We start from the raw sequence: 18,197 nt of genomic DNA on the forward strand, positions 1-18,197 counted from the left end.
AGTTTGTTGCTTGACAGAGATTGATGGGCTAAGTGTTACTATCATGAAGTGTTACATTATTTATATACGGCAGCCAAATTCTATCATTTTTGTTTGTCCTCTCCTGTCAACTGAAGAACTTCAGTATTCTCTAAAAGAAAAATTTCACTAGCTGTATAGTTTTTGCATAATTGTTAAAATGTATACCTTAAAAACATATAATTGTGTAGCCAATCTTAAGGATTTGAAGAAATCAAGCATTAAGACATCACTCCTGTGCTCTGTTACTCTTGCCTCATCAGTCTGGTAAAGCCAGAAGCCTGGATCTGGCCACCAACTGCACAACTGCACCATCCTTGCTGTTGAGCTCTAACCAGATATGTGATTGGGTCCATGTTGCTACAATTAGTTCTTGTCTTTCAACTCAGGTGTGGGCCTGAGTGCTTTTTGTTAATCTTTTTTTTTTCTGTTTTTTTCAAGAAACAATCTTCTTGTTACTGCAAGTGCATGTTACCTTTTATTTTCCTAAAACTCATCCAATTGCATTTTTAGCACCCTATTTCACAAAAAAACACCAGATGGCAACTCCTTCAATTTGATTCATAGCATCTACAAACATATAGGCATCAATTCCAAACTTTTTGTCATATTGTCCTCATTCCAAACTGCACAAACTGTGAAACCCATCCATTTTGTTCTTCCATTCCCTACCTTTCAGAGTATTCCTTTTTCCTTCTTGTTTGTAACTTCTTTTCCAGTAGTTTCTTCTCATCAGCACTAAAATGCTTACCAGGTGTCTATTATTTAAGATGCATTTCCAGCCCAGTCTCCCACAAATTTTCATTCTGATTTGGATAGAATTTCATTGAGCACTTTTTAATATGTCAAGAATTTTGCTAAAACTTATAACATGTGTTATGTCATTTGATTTTTACCAATTACCATTTTTTGAACAAGCCAACTGAGATTTAAAAGGACAAAATGATTATACTAGCAAGTGGGAGAGGAGGATTTCAAGATGTTTTAATACATTATCCCTCTTCCATTTTGTTTTTGAGACAGAGTCTTACTATATAGCTCAGCCTGGCCTAGAACTTGCTATGTAGTCTATGCTGGCTTCAAACTTGAGATTCTCCTCTCTAAGTCAACTAAATGCTGGAATTAAAGGTGTGTGTTACCACACCTAGCATTCAACATCTGCTTTTAGTCCTCAGCTGCCTTCAGGCTGGCATCAATGCTTACTGTACCCATGAATGTGCCTTCATCAGGTCATTGAGGAACACCAAAATTCATAAAACAAACCAGGCCTTTTCTGCCCATGTAAATGGTAATTACTTGTCGACTTATCTGTATCTTTCATTAGACTCTGAGAACAAGAAGTTGTCTATGTTGGGCTGCAAAATATGTGATGTAATTTTTTGTGACACAGGTGGGTTTAAATAACTACTAATTGAATGTGAGAATATTCTACATGAATAGAAATATTACAGTCAAAATACCTGTTAATTGCACTATATTATTGAATTTTCTGGTTATATATAAAATTTGAGTTAATTCATTTATAAGGATTCTTTGCATGCTAATATTAAATAGCAACTATTTTCTCTCTCATAGTGAGTACCCTCTTTTTATGGCACTGGAATTTGAACTCAGGGCTTACACTTTGAGCCACTCCACCAGTTCTCTTTGTGATGGGTTTTTTTGAGATATGATCGTGTGAACTATTTGCCAGGGGCAGGATTTGAACTGTGATCTTTCTGATCTCTGCCTCCTGAGGAACTAGGGTAACAGGCATGAGCCATGGGCACCCACCTTAGTGAGTGATTTACCAATGGTAGTTTTCTGAAAATGATTTATTCATAACTCACAGGGCACTAAAAAGAACACTTCTCAGATAAATAATTCTCCCCCATTTGCTTCTCCTCAGCTGAAAGCAGGGACTACAAACCAACTTTCTTTCCATTCCTCTCTCTCTTTCTTTCCTACCTCTCTTTTTCCTTTGTTTTCTTTAATATATTGAAGTCTTCAGATGAGTTACTAAAAATGTGGAAGGCTGGGTGCTGCTCCCATTGATTCTGATTTAATTGGGCTGGGCACCAAGCATTTGAAAAGCTCCCCCATGATTCTAATATGCAGCAAAGTTTGGAGCCACTGGGTTAGATCATCATTAATGTACCATTCAGTTCTAAAAATTCTAGGTTTTGTTATTTTAAGGGAATCTCCAGAGTCTTTTAAAATACAAAATCTGTCAAAAGATTCTCTTTCAAAATGTTAGAGCCCAAAATATTTTTGTCATTTTTATCCAGTCAGCCTTGATTGAAAGCTCAAAAATGTTAGAAATGTAAAATTTGAGTAGTCAACTTTCAATAATTAGTGTTCATTTTCTTCTAGCTTTTTTCAGACCACTATTCCATTAGCATATGAAAAGTTATATAAAAAGTTTCTTTAAAATAGTTGCAAAACCTCTGGATAACAGTAATATCCCTACTTAAATTAGAATTAGTGTGATTTTGAGTAATCTAAGAGATTTTCCCTGTTCATGCATTTCATTTGAGTCTTAAATGGCTGAATTGGATGGTACTTCATTACAAGGATGCCCAATGATTTGTCAGTAAAATACACACCTTATTAACCAGATATATTTAATCCCTTTAATATTTTTATCTTATTTTTTTCTTTATCCTAATTGCAGAATGATATGCCATAGTAACTAAAATTTATTTTAAAGCACATATAAAGCTAATAAGATGATCACATCTTTTTAAGTAACTTTTCTGAAATAACATACTAGCCATAGTCATAATCTCTAATTTGTGAGTGAAGGCTTTAAAATCAGAATCTGTACATAAAACTCATTAGAATGTACAACAAAAAATTTCAATACTCAGCACAAATGTTCTCTCAAGAGGCAACAAAATAAATTAAGAGGCCTATTGTTAATTCAAAAATTTTATTTAGTTTTCTCCATAATTTCATGGACAGTAAGTCATAAGGGTACTAACATTTTCTGTGGGTTTTGCCAGTTTAAGTATGCAAATTCTAATGAACTTTATCTCATTTTAACTAGAGTTGTTGCTCACTTGTGTACTGGAGTTGGTTCACTTTGCCAAGTACTCTATTTATGGTTGTTTCAAAATTCTGACTTGTACAACTGAAGGCAAAGCTCTTAGTTCTTTTTTCAGTTCTTCAACGAAATGACATAATAGCTGCCAAGTTCAATAAAAGAGCAATAAATTGAAGATGAAGATGTAATGTACAGACCTGCATTTTCATGGTTGTGGAATATAACTGGTCTCTGTATTTTACTTCCCACATATAAATATGGGTTGCATTATCCTTCACATTTTGTTTGCAGAGATAGCAAAACAATTAAATAATAGGTCATGTTATGAGGTAAAATGCTTGAGTGATGTTACTATTTTTTCATTTTTCATTTTACATCCCTATAAAGGTTTGTTTATGGAAATGCAGAGAGGTCAGGAATGTCAGCAGATTTCTAGTACCTAATAAACCTAACAACACTTGTAAAAGAACAGAGAAAATAGGGAAGCATGTATTCAACTAAACAAATTACTAATATATTTATTATAATTCTGCAAATACATAAATACCTCACATTTATACATTAATAGGTAAGAAAAATATCAATAAATAAATGTATAATACATTCACATGTAAATAAAAAGGTATGTTTTCAGTAAATGTTTATACATAAAGAATAGCTTAGCAAAAATGTCGCTTATTATCATGAACACAGGGGAGAAACGTAGGCTTTTAAATTATATATAAATTTCTACTAAAGTTGTGACAATAAGCATTTAATGACACTTTGTTACTAAAAGCCAGATACATTGGCCTTCTGTCTGTCCCCGGACCTCTCCACTTTCTTGCCTATCAGTAGAGCCTAACACTTGTTGTTCTCTACAGCTAGAATGCTTATGGTTCCCTCTTGATATCACTGACTCATGTTCATCCTTCTATTTTCAGCTGAAATGAAGGCCTACTTGACTTCATTAAGTTATCAGTTCTATTCACTATCTTTCTTATCAACCTCTTTTTCATCCTGGCTTTTATTACAGTGAGCACTTGCTTATTTATTTGTAAGTGTTTCATTATCCATTTCCTCCACTTACTCTGAACTCTAAGACTGCGGGAACCTTCTGTATTTCATCTTGGCTATAGTCCTGGTGTCTAATGTGGTGGATGGAATATGAATACATAATGAATAAGACAGTGATTCTCTGATAGGTGAACTGGAGACAGACACTTACAAATCGAGAAAACCGAACTCATCAACCATCTGAGAGCTTAAAGGTCAACAAAATAAATTACCTGACTGGTCCAGTTGATTCCACAATAGTGCCCATCATAGAATTTTCTTTATTTGAAACTGAAAATTGCATTGTTTTGGATACTGAACTTGTCTAGCAAGAACAACCACAATCACAGAAGTACAGCTTTTAAGTTTTTAGTGTGATTTAATTTTAGATGTTTGTTTGCCATTGTCTTCTGCAGTAATGCATGAGAGTGTATACATTTTGCTATACTGATTAAAAGATTGAGGATTGCAAATGTATGAAGAAACTAAATAAGTTAGTCCCTGAATCTCCTTGAACATGAGGTGACTGGCAACAGGTAGTGGGTCAGTGAGGAGAATGAAGCTAACACTGAGTAATTCCCATCAGTTCAAACCCTGGAGAGTGGGTGGAAAGAGTAGGCATACAGTAAGTTAAATTTAGCCTGCAATGATTTCTTGCCCCTGGGAAAAATAATTGCTTCATTCTATTGCCAAAAGGCAAACTAGCATCAGCTTAATTTGCCTGAGACTGCCATAAACTGCAGATGGAACCATAAAACATAGTTAGAATAAAATTAAACACATCTGTCCTAATCTAAAGCAGGTGAGGCCAGCCAGCCAAGAGACATCAAGGTATTACACTGAACACAGATTACAATATGTAGAGGTATATTTTAGGAGTCTGCTGACAGTAGAATAAAGAAGCACGAAATCTTGCATTGTCTCTGTTCCTTTACTGAGCCTGCCTTTTTCAACTGGTTGCTATTAGTTTTAAGACTCTATCAGCATATCTGCTTCGGAAACAGATAGACCAAAACTATTTATTTGAGTGCCAATAGCTTATTGCACCTTAATCAAGATTTTTTCGCTGAGCAGATACTTCCTTAGGTTAATTCAAATTACAGGGAATCAGAAGTCCTACAGTGAATCTTATTATACATGAAATTCCAGCCAGGGAGTTTTGTTTTTATTAAGGTATCAGCAAGCATTGATGCCATCCACTGAGATAATGGACACAAAATAACTGGCTAGTTATAATAATTTTGATCAAAGTAACAATATCACTTATCCAAACCAAGATAGTTTTAAGAGTGAAAGAGGATTGTGGTACCTATGTTGATGCATGGTTCCAATCTCTTTTAAGAAAGAACATGCTTCCCAGCTACCAGTAATGCATTGAGCTAATGGTCTCCTTCTGTAGAACTTTCAGGACTCCATTTTAGAGGCTCACTCTTCCCTGATTGCTTTCAGCCAATACTTCTAACATGGTGAGGGCACGAGTGCCTGGTCATCCCTGTCTAAGAGGGATTCCTGCAGAGTAATATTTGCTTTGGAGCTTGCTGCTAGGTTACCTAGGCTGTGTCAAGTTTGTGTTACAGACACATCTTCTTCCTGCTCAATCCTGCTTCTACCACCCCTTCCTCTGTTTTGTTTATTTCTTTTCCATAAGTATCAGACCTCTGTCACAATATGAAAGCCTTTTGTGCCCACTTCTGCATTATTCTCAAGAAACTGATTAAATCATTTTTCTTTCCCTATATCTGGGGATTGAACACAAGGTCTCACACATGCTAGGCAAGTTCTTTACCACTGAGCTATATATATTCCCAGCCCTATTAAACTTGTTACACTCTTAACATCATCTTAGCATCTACTTTCTGGAAAACTGAATTCCCACAGGGATGCTGTTTATAATTGGGTGTGACAAAACAGATTCTAAGAAAGCCCTGTAAAAATCCCTACATAGTCATATTTCATAGAATTCTTTTATCTATCCTCTGTGTCATCCAAGACCAAATTTTTGCTTTATACTAACATTATCCAACTAACACCATTTCATGTGGGGTGTTTATTAATCTCAGTTATACCTTGATAAACTACATTCCACTTATAAAAACTGAACATTTATATTGAAGAGGACCCAGAGTGAAATCCCTTCTGTTTTCTTCTTAAGAACCTTTTTTACTTTCCCTGGCATCCTTTCGCCTCTTGTTGCCTTCCTTCAAGATTCTCACTGACATTTTGACATTCAGACTTACCAATTCATGTTGAAGCAAAACCTCTCTGATTTCATACTTGCTTATTCAATAACTTTATTAGTAGACCTTTTTATTTTGGATGTTTCCAGGCTTCTCAAACATAATACTTTGTTTAAAATAAAAGCCGTTAGACTTCATTACCAAGATGGCTACTGGGTCATACAGGGAAGAAGTCAAGAAACCAATCCATATTTATGCTCTCCTTCAAGTACCACATCCATGTGGTTACAGTGTCATCTATTTGGTTTTCTTTGATCAAATCTATTATTGCTTTCCTCCCTTTGAAAAATACACTGTGTAAATCTTAATGATGTGAGATACAACATGGAAACTGCAGTTCAAAAGATGTTATAATCTTGGGGTTGGAATTATAAACCAGTGGTAGAGGACTTTCTTTGCATGCACCAGGTCCTGGTCTTGATTCCTAGCCTGAAAGCAACAAAACAATCTTCTCCACACACACTATGAAATCACCAATATATTGTATTCATGAATACAGTAAGAAAATACATGTAAAAATGTGCTCAACACCAAAAGATAACTATGTGAAGTAGTGAATGATTATTTTAATTGGTTGGATTTAGTTATTTCATGATGTATATATACTTCAGAACATCATTTTACACACAAAATACCAGCTTATCTGTTAACTAAAAGTAATTATTCACAAGTTTTATAGTGTATTAGAAATGAGTAGCAAAAGAGAACAACAAAAGTGCAAGAATGGGAGAAAAGAACAGGCCAACTAAAGGACAGCCATCAACTCTAAGATATAAATGAGACATGAGTGGATAGTTCTGTCTCATTTTGACCACAGAAGCTTTATATGATTGGATGCAAACTTGGTAGGAAACTGACTACATTTAATTTTGTCATCTGAAAGGGCAGCACAGGTGCCAGTAAAGATTTATGAAGATAGTGAAAACTCTCAGAATGGTAGGATAGTCAAAGGGGCAAGAATAGTAACTTTTTGTGGCCCTAGGTATATTAGGAATGTGCCCCAGCATCAGTAAATTTACTTTGGAGGAACTTGAGTACAGGAAAGAGAGATATTATGAGAAATTCTTGATTTTGAATAAATATGTAAAAATATGTCCTATGCTAGACAACCTCTAGAATACTGCTCAGACCTTGTATCTATCCCACTGACACTGTTTCTTTCAATATAAATAAATCAATGTAGTGTCTACAGCTTGCATTACCCCTCTGGAGTTTGCTGAAACAGCACATCGAGATAAATGGAATGTAGAAATCTCCTTTTTGGTAATATTGAACATATGGAATAATGATTGATGTTGAAAACCTGTTTGGAGTTCATACTCATCTTCATGGACTGTTTGGAGTGACAGTGCTGCCCAAAGCTATGCTGCTATGGTTTTGTTAGCAGCATGATCTCACATTTAAGTTGGTGATTGAGTCTTATAAAACCTCAACAATTACACATTTGCTTTTAGGTTAATCATCTAGAGGGTGGGTAGTAATTTGGGGGATTTTCCTTTTTCATTTCATGACCTAGTATTTATGAACTGGATTTGAGATTACATGGTGCTACTATTGCTTTCCCTGTCCTTAGCCATCTCTAAGGTGGATGGAGAAAATCCTCATCATTTTTTTTTTTTTGCTGGGACTATTTCAAAAGGTTAATGCTTTGCTCTTTTGCCCTCAGCTTCGCCTCCTCCATCTGATCCCATATGGTGCTTGCCTGAGTGATCATTGCAAAACACAAATGTGGTCATATGCTTTCCCATCCCTGACAATTTTCATGATTTTCTGGTGCTTAAATATAAATGCTACAAGTCCTTTCATTGCACAGGCTTTTTTATGTTTATATGACCTAACTATATCACTAATTCTTACATGTGTTTGTGTTCTAGCTCTCTTGCCTACTAGGAGGTCTTAGAATGAACCATGATCTTTTCCTTTGAATATTCCTTTTACCTGGAATAATGAGCATACATCATCCTTCATCTTCATCATCTGACAGCAGTGACTCCCTTAGAAGTCTGTTGATCCCACAATTTGGATCATGTATAATAATCACCGTTCTTATGACTATGTCATGTAATTGTAATTATTCCTATTCTTTTATTTTATTTTTTAAGTTTTGAACTACCATTATACTGGAGTTAAATTGTGATATTTATAAAAGTTCTTATAATATATCATAGATGAGTTCACCCCTCCATCATTTATTTTATCTCCTGTACTAGGTTCTGTACTTCTTGATGGCAAAGTCTTTTTTATTGTTGTTTTGATGGTGGTGGTACTAGGGTTTTGAACTTAAGGCCTATGCGTGTGAGGTAGGAACGCTACCTCTTGAACTATGCCTCCTTTCCTTTGTGCTTTATTTATTTTTCAAATAGAGTCTCACATTTTTGTCTGGGGTGGGCCTCAGAATGTGATCCACCTAACTATGCTTCCCGGTAATTGGAATCACAGGTATACGCCTCCACTCCCAGCTTGTTGGTAGAGATGAGGTCTCACTATTTTTTCTCCAGGCTGGCCTCAAACTGTAATCATGCTGATCTCTGTCTCTTGAGTAGCTGGAATTACAGGAGTATACTCCCATTCCATGCCCTGGTAAAGACTTTCCTTAATTTGAAACTCAGCATTTGCCTAAATGTTTCCCATACAAGGAATAGAAGGATACACCATTGAGTACATGAATGGCCATTTGTACTAACATACATAAGGAGAAAGACAGAAATCTTATTTAAATATCTATCAGTCATCAACTTCCTCATTCAAAATGCACCAATTAGAATTTTGCCAAGATTGTCATAAATAGATTTGACTGTGTCAAAACTTTACAATTCATGTCAAAAACATTCACTCTTCATTTTATAAATTATTGTATCACTTTTGAATCTTTCTTGATGTCACATATCTACAAGCTCTCATCCACTGCCAATCAAATACATCATGGTCCACTAGTATTAAATACTTCAGTATTTCTAAAACATATTCATTCATTTCTTTAAAAGTCTATTTTCTAAGGTCTACTCTAGTGCTTGTGTATTATTGTTAATGGCTAATGACTTACTTTAGTAGTTTGACAAAAGTTTATTTTTCTAACATTTTAGTGTGGTTAATCCAGAGAAGAGATGAAATAATTAATGAGAAAGTTCTTATAAAGGAATGTAGTTCCTAACAATTATGAAGTAGGGACTCTAACGCTTTTTTTTAATTTTAAAAAGCTCCATTCTGTTTTAGTCCTAAAGGTGGCACATACAGTTTGCATAAAATCTTTAAGGGCTTTTAAGATTCTGATTGAATTCTCTTTGTACAGTAAGCCACACCCATGATTCTGTTTCAAATCTTGACCATAGCTCCTTTAGCTATATCAGGCTGCTCAGGGATAATCTTTAAGTTTTTCTAGATGAACTTTTATCTACCTGAGAGGGCCCCTTAGGTTCCAAAATGAATTATCTGAAGTGCTTTCACAAAGTTGTTTATGGATACATCCTTGATGTTGTACCTCTTTTGGGTCATGTCCTTTTGTCAAAGCTCTATTTGTGACCTTTTACTGGTTTGAGAGGCTAGAATTGAGAAACCTGGTGTTTCTATGTTTTGACTCCTTACTTACAAACCTACTGGCTCTTTATCAAGTATGTCTTTTTTGTAGCCACTGAACTTTAACAGTTTGTCTGGAAACTCATTGCTCACATCCAAAAGTTCATCAGTTACATTTCCTGCCTCCCAAGTTTCCTCAGGTCACAGCTATACCAGTTGCCTTTCTCTAGGTAACATTGGTGTTCATTTTTCTAGCTTCCTATAGCCATTTTCTCACCACACTTCCAGATTTCCTAAACCATATAGCAACAAAGACAGTTACATATTGTAGGTCTTTCTTATGGTACAACTTACTTCTCTGTGGCACTTTCTTATCATTCCATGTTTCTCTTGCCTCTTTCAAGCATGGTGGTCTTAATGCATTTTTATGACAGAGGTGAGAGGAAGTAGAAATTTTCATGTGCTTTTTCAAACCTTTGCAGCTTCAAGTTTGTTAGCATCCTGTTGGCCAAAGAAAGTCCTGAGGACAAGCCCAGATTCTTAAGGATTCAAAAATAGAGCCACCTCTTTAGTGAAAGGAGGTTCAAAGTTACACAAGGCATTTTAATATAGAGAGCAGTTTATGAAATTAATGAAACCAGTTTACCACAGATGTTAGATTAATCTTCTTTAAATTAAATTAGGCAAAATTTTCATTTTCATGTATTGAAGGACCCTAATTTAACAGCTTTAAGAGATGCAATGTTTCAGTTATAGAGTTTAATTTCTACCATGTTAAGTATCATTTCTCTTAAAAACAAGTGCTTTCAAATAGATCTTGAATATCTTATGTGTAAGTCCAAATAGTAAGGTAACTTTGACGAAGGAACATCAATGGGGTATGTGAATTAGTCCTATTGCCAAGATAAAAAAAAGTCAGTCTGTTTTTTTTTTTCCTCAGGTGATATTTGTGATCCCAACCCATGTGAAAATGGAGGTATCTGTTTGTCAGAATTGGCTGGTGATTCCTTTTCTTGTGAGTGTCCAGATGGCTTCACAGATCCCAACTGCTCTAGTGTTGTGGAGGTTGGTAAGTGCAAGATTTAAGCATTTCAGTAGTTATCCTCTTGGTTTTCATGAGTGATTGACAAATTTAGCCATGGTGTGTAATGGAAAATCTGTGTGAAAGATTGATACTGAGTTTCTTTATCTGTGGTACTCTTATTTAGTTTTTTTAAAAATTTCCAGCTTATATTTAAATTGTATTTTTATTTTTGGTATTCTTAAATAAATCATTTTCAGTAATTAACACTATAATTAAAGATACTATAAAAAGACATGAATAAAAGAAATCTTCATGTCTCCAGTATTAGTATAATTTAAATATTTATTCTCAAATAAATAACTCCCAAGGCATCATATTCAAGCTAAACTTTTATTGTAAAATGAAATAGGACTTTCTCTAAGGCTATTAGTAGATTACAAATTTGTAGCTCATCTAAATTACTATTATTCTAGCAGTATAAATGTACATTGTATTTCTAAGAATATGAAGAAGATAGTATCCCAAGTGCTCCTTGTCTTTTCAGGGCTGGAAGTATAGCTCAAAGGTAGAGCTCTTACCTAGTACCTGTGAGTCCAGCGAGTCAGTCCCTGACAAAAAGTTTTTAAAGAAATTCTGCTTTACAAAAATTGATTAGAGTCACTGATTACATTTCAAAATGATTTAATCTGAGAAGTACTTCATTGGCATGTATAGTTCTGTATTTAGGGTAACTTTTCATGATTTCCAAATAGTTCCTCATTAAGGACATGGCTGTACTTTAAAATAATTTAACACTGTATAAATTTTGGCAGAGATTTTTCTCACTGATTAAAGGGAATTCAATGTTCAACTTTGAAAAAGTTTTTTTTCATATTAGTACCAAGAAAAATACAAGATGGATTATATTTGTTAAATAATGTTGCTGAATAAAGATCTGTCAAATATGATAATCTTTAGAAAACTTGGGTATTTGGATTTTTGAAAATGTTTTTGAAGAAGAAAAGTATTAGCGTCTAAAGGCAGAGATCAGTTTGTGTTACCCATCATGATATCTGATGTACCTAACCTAGTGCCTATGCATAGTAACAGCACCGTAACTATAAGTTCAATGAAAAGAGAATAATGAAATAAAGCTTACAGTTTTGGCTATTGGTTGTTTGATTTTTGTGCACTTTATTTTTTAAATATACTTTTAAATTTTCTACTGTGACATTAGTGTAATTATATTTGAAAAAGTCAATTATATCATTGATGAGAGGTGCTTTATTCATTTAACTCACTTTGAAGATGATTCTCTTCTAAGGCTTCTAGAACTCAGAGATAATTTTAGGGGGTTTGACATAGCACCATAAAAATAAAATGATTGCCATCACTTTGACTTCATCTCTAAATACAGTTGAATTTCAGAGTCTATTATAAGTCGTATCCTCAGAAAAAGTTCATACTTCTGAAGAAAATTTTAGCTATACACATTTCTACTAGGAATGTGTGAAAAGAATTAAATTTTAATGTCGTTGTTTTAAGTCCACCATCTCTAAATTGACAGTGCCTCAGATTTGTAGTATATAATGTTTTTGTCAACATGTTGAAAAGCCAAATCTGAATCAAAGAAAGAAAGAAATATGTTAAATAATTTAAAAGCTCAGTATCTTCACAGAATTTTAAAGTAAATACTTCAATCTTCTAGGCCATCTTTTAAAACATTAATTCAACACTCATCATTTTGTCAGATGAGTGGATTTATGGGCAGCATCATTTTAAAAACTAAGCACACTGACATATTCCAATTAGATCAATGATACTTGTGGGGAATTAGATGCTGATGGAATTAAATTTTATTCAGATTTATAATTATATATTATACAATCAAAATTGGATAGTTGTATCATTTTAAGGAAAACGTTTTATATGGTTCATGCAACTTCACCTTTCCACGAGGTGTATTTAGTGGTTCTTGGAAGAAATACGTTCAGTTTGTATTTGCTCTATCATTTAGCATATCATAGTAGTTATGGCAATTCTAATTTCATATACAGGTAGTATTAACTTTAAAATAACAGAAAACAAGCTCAGTGAAAGTTTAAGTTTCTTTAGTTCCTTATGTAACATTTGCTATTTTATAAAATAGTTTTAAATGGTTAGCATATACAGGAAAATCAAACTGAGTTTTCAGGTTAGACCTCCAGGGCCCAAACATATTATCTTGTATTTCTGCAACAACTTTCTCAAGACCATATTTTTCTTGCATATATTAAGGGAACACTGATTGTTTACTGAATAAAATGCTTATTAATAATGTCTTTAGCATCTATATTACTTAAGTTTATTCACATTTTAAAAACTAATTGTTTGGGCCAAATATTTGAAACAAATAGCATCAAAAACCTAAAACAAGGCAACTGCAAAGTACTGAGGTGTGAAGTAAAATCATGACTGGGATTTCTCTATGGGTGTATTTGAGTTCTTCCTTTTCAGATTAGCTGCAGTGTAGTATCTGTTTAATTGTAGAAGGAACATGGTAAATACAATTGTTAAACTTGGGTCTAAAACACAACTTTTTCTAAGAAAATATAAATAAGATCATTTTCTTTCCTTTGTAAAGAAAATTAAAGCCCATCCTGCTTTTTCTACTTGAGCATCAATTGTTTTTTGAGACATTTTATTGTCATTGTTTCTCTGATGGTAGGTAGCCACAGAGCAGAAAACACACAGTATACTAGAATTTTACTCAAATACAAGTTATTTGAAGGAAATATCTTAACAAAATATGAATTGAGCTGTGACCATTGCTGAGTTTTTATTGACACATCAATCTCAAAGAAAAATGTCTAAGCCTTCTTTTCTCCTTTCTGAGTCAACTAAGCTATGATTCTGTAACATTTTAAATATAATTATTTTTAATTTACAAAGAAAAGAAAATGATCTTATTTATCTTTTCTTAGAAAAAGTTGTGTTTCGGACCCAAGTTTAACAATTGTATTTACCATGTTCCTTCTACAATTAAACAGATACTCCACTGCAGCTAATCTGAAAAGGAAGAACTCAAATACACACCTAGAGAAATTCCAGTCATGATTTTACTTCACACCTCAGTACTTTGCAGTTGTCTTGTTTTAGGTTTTGGTGCTATTTATTTAAAAAAAGATACTCACCCAATTTTGTACTTTTATTCTTCTTTCACAAAGCATCTAGTGTCAAATAAACACTGAACACTTCAACACTCTTGAAATCAATCCTCACATTGCTTACGTTTCTGTGTTATGTGTGGTAGTTTGGCAAAATCGACTTTCTCAGGTTTGTGAACTTCATTCAGTAGATACTGTTGCTTTTCTTTGGACTCTCTTTTGGATTCTTCTGTGTACTTCAGTATCCAACTTTATCTCACACTCCCTTTCTCTCTCTCTCTTTTCTGTCTCGCACATACCCATTCTTTATACATACACACTTACACATCTCAATGTGCTCAGTCTCAGATTATTACGACTCACTTTTGATATCTGCAGAAGGCAAATGGAAAAATTTATTTTAAAACAGGCAAAGAAAAATCCCCTATTTCACATCCTTGGAATTAAAGACAGATTAACCAGTGTTTGCCAGATGTGCACCGAATATTTCCTTTCTCCAGGGTATTTGTGAAGGGACCTCCATGTGGCTAAGGCCCAAATTATTTCTCAGTCAACTGTTCATATGACTAGTGACACTGTAATTTGGATCTGGATGTTAGCACATTCTTTTCATACAGAAAATTTCTATTGCCAGTGAATGTCATAGAGTTCATGAATGAAAATCTTGGCAAGTATTCAATTGTTCAAGTTAAATGGCATAATTCTTCTGTATATTTTATTAGAATAAAATAATAAACTATTAACAAATATAAACTCTGAAAACCAAAATCCATAGTATATTAATGGAATTAATGGGATTCAGATAAGTGATTGATCTTTTTTAAAAAATAAAGTTTTAGGGGCTAAGGGTGTAGCTCAGTGATAGAATAAATGCTTAACACATGCAAGGATCTGTGTTCCATCCTTAGTACCACCAAAAAATATATCAATTAATAGATCATAAATAAATAAAATCTTAACTTTAATTCATTCTTAACTATTTATTGAGTACTTACTGACAGTTACTTGAATGATGCAGACACATACTAAATAAATTCACAGAAATTGCTATCTAGTTGGGAAGGCAGATAGATATGATGAGTCTTGTAATATAAGTATATGGAACCATGAGAATATAAACAAGGGCCCATCTGAAGCTAAATTTCAGGGAATCCATGCCTAAAAATAATTATAATATAGCTGATAAGAAGCTAAAAGTATTCCAAGTAGAAGACACAAAGTATAGGAAACCAGGAGTTAAGAAAAGTAATTCAGAAATTTGGACTTATACTAAAATCAACAATGATGGTTTGTGATTTTGGAAGATTCCTGCTGCTGCACTTTGGAAAACAAATCAGATTCAGCAGGACAACATGAAAGTTATGGCAGCAGACCAGGTCAGCCATAATGATCTTGGACTGGCTCAGTATAGTAAATCAGAATATAGAGGATGGTCACTGAGTATTTGGAGGAGATAGTGGACAATTATTGGAGATTTTGGGGGTGTTGAGGAAAAGGTATTTGGAGAAGTGAAGAGTGAAGATGAAACACCCCCATTTCCTACCTGAGCTCCTGACTGCCATTTACTGAGATATTGTAATTGAAGATGCACAGGGTTAGAAGGCTTAAAGTAAGTTCATCATTCATATATTGAACTTAAGGAATTTTCTAGACATTATCTAAGAAGTCATGGATTTGGAACTGATAATTATACAGATGATTATTAAAGCTCACAGCAAAGAGAATCTGTCCAGAATAATTAGTGGGATTTTTTAATGGCCAAAACAAAATATTCACCAACATATTTACTTTTTTACTAATTGATCCTTCAATTAAGTACCTATGCAATCATTTCAGTTGATTCAAAAAAACTGGGTCAGAGCATTTAATGTAAGACTACTATATTCATGAAACCATGAAATTAGTAGAAGAAAAGAAAGGGAAACACTTCAGGTTATTGGAATAGGCAATTAAAGAGATATCTGCACTCCTATATTCGTTGTGGCACAACTCAAAATAGGTAAGACACAGGGTCAGTGGAGGTGTTCATTGGCAGATAAATGGGTAAAGAAAATTTGTATATACATATATGCAGTGAAATATTATTTAGTCATAACAATGAAGTCTTGTCATTTGTGGCAAAAGGGATATGACAAGAGGACTTCATGTTAAAAGAAATGTTAAGAGTCCGGTGCTGGTGGCACACTCGTGTAATCCTAGCTACTTGGGAGGCTGAGATCAAGAGGATCACAGTTTGAAATCAGCCTGGGCAGTACTACTCAAGATCCCATCTCCAAAAGAAGCAGAGCAAAATGGACTGGAGGTTTGCCTGAAGTGATAGATGACCTGCTTTGCAAGCACAAAGCCGTGAGTTTAAACCCAGCCCTACAAAAAAGACCAAAACCAAACCAAAACAAAAAACCATACACATGCAAAATAAAATCAAAGAAATAAGTTAGACTCAAAGAAAGACAAATATGACATGTTCTGACTTCTGTGCAGAGAATAAAAAACATTCATTTGTGATGTGGAAAGTAGAACACTGGTCACTAGATACTGAGATAGGAGGGGAAATAGAAGGGGATCAGATAAGGGATACCACAATGTAGTTAGATATGAGAAAAATGCTCTGATTTCCATTGCATAGTAGAGTGACTAGAGAAAACAATAATACACTGTATACTTCACAAAATCTGAAAGTAGGATTTTGAAAGTTTTCATCACAAAGAAATGATAAATGTTTGAAGAGATAGTTTTTGCTTACTCAAATTTGATCATTTCATATCAGACACAGAAATCAAACTATCACATGGTGAAAAATATACAGATTTTATGTCAAGAAATGAAATTTATTGCATGTCCTCATAAATAACACTCAGCAACTTAGATAAACAAGAACAAGCCAAACCTAAGGTTAGTAGGTGAAAAGAAATAATAAAGAAAATATGAAATGGAGAATAAAAAAATACAAAGAATCAATGAAATGAAAAGGTGGTTCTTTAAAAAGATAAACAAGATTGACAACCCCCCTAACCAAAGTAACTAAAGAAAGAAGGAGAAGATCCAAATTAATAAAATTAGAGATGAAGAGGTAGAAATTGAGCATCACACTTTCTTGAACAACAGAGGCCAGGAAAAAGGGAAGGGATTAAGAAATGGCCTGGAGTTTCTCAGAACAGGTCTGCTGGGGTCAGACCTTAAAGAGCTGAGGTGGGTGGACTGTTCTTGAGATGAAGAGGGAAGTGTGGGGAGCGACACAGATGTATTCACCAAGGATCCAGAAGGCCCCATTGCAACTTTGGAGTAGTCCTGGTTTGGTCATGGAAAAGAATCCAAGGAGTATGGCTGATTGGACCATGAGCCACTCTGAGTGGAGAGGAGTACCTTGGAAGTGTGGGAAAAGCAGCAGCTGGGAAGTAGGAGACCAGAACTAGATCCAGCTGGGTGGGGGTCATATTCTGTACTGAGGTCAGGGACTCTCAAGAATGTGGGGAGGGGTAGTGGATAGGGGACTGTGTGGAGGACTGAATGGGGGATAACCTGGATGTGATTTCTAAAACATGGAAGTATGGGACACAGCTGTGAAGAGTCAGGAAAGGGAGTGTAAAGTGATACACTGTCATCTGCTGACCATTGTCACCCACCTCCTGAGGCCAAAGATCTGAGACCCCTTAATCAGGGGTCTGGACTATAGGAGGTCCAAGGCAATGGCCAGAGAACAACCTCTTAGGTGCTCAAGGTAACTAGAACTCTGTGAAGGTATGCCAAGAACTATTGCCTTTAAAGTTGTGCATAGACACCCACAGACATCTGGCCCCACCCCACCCTCAGTGGGTGTTGGGGTTGGGGCAGGGGCTTTACCTGCTGTCATTGTGACCCTGCCTTATCCCTCATAAACCTTTTGTTCTTCATCTTACTCACCAGTGGTGTGGAATGATTTAGGACATGCCACATTCCACATTTCACATTCCATGCTGCCTAGCATTCCCTTGCATTTGCTTCTTCTGATTCACACCGCTAGCAGTTGAAGTGGGAGGATGTGATGCTGACTAGAGGTCACAGAAGGTGGTTGTAGTGAGTGTTTCATAGTGATTGTGGTGTGTGCTAGAGGAAGATTGTGGTATGAGTTGAAGACAAAAGATCATGTTGTGTGTTGGAGGAGGAAGATCATAGTGAGTGTTGGACAAGGATCTTGGTGAGTGTTTGAGAAGGAACTTGGTTGATTACTGGGTCATGTGGAC

General features: G+C 34.8%; 1 protein-coding gene across 2 annotated transcripts in view; it reads left to right on the forward strand.

Annotated features, from left to right (window-relative positions):
• Window positions 1-18,197, forward strand: part of Edil3 (EGF like repeats and discoidin domains 3) — a 411,883-nt gene that overhangs the window by 114,684 nt on the left and 279,002 nt on the right. For both annotated transcript variants that reach the window (XM_074077145.1, XM_074077144.1), the window contains exon 2: window positions 10,769-10,897. In XM_074077145.1, coding sequence (XP_073933246.1) covers window positions 10,769-10,897 — 129 coding nt within the window. The remainder of the gene's footprint in view (window positions 1-10,768; window positions 10,898-18,197) is intronic.

The sequence above is a fragment of the Castor canadensis genome, chromosome 6 (assembly GCF_047511655.1).
Source record: "Castor canadensis chromosome 6, mCasCan1.hap1v2, whole genome shotgun sequence".
Classification (NCBI taxonomy): Eukaryota; Metazoa; Chordata; class Mammalia; order Rodentia; family Castoridae; genus Castor; species Castor canadensis.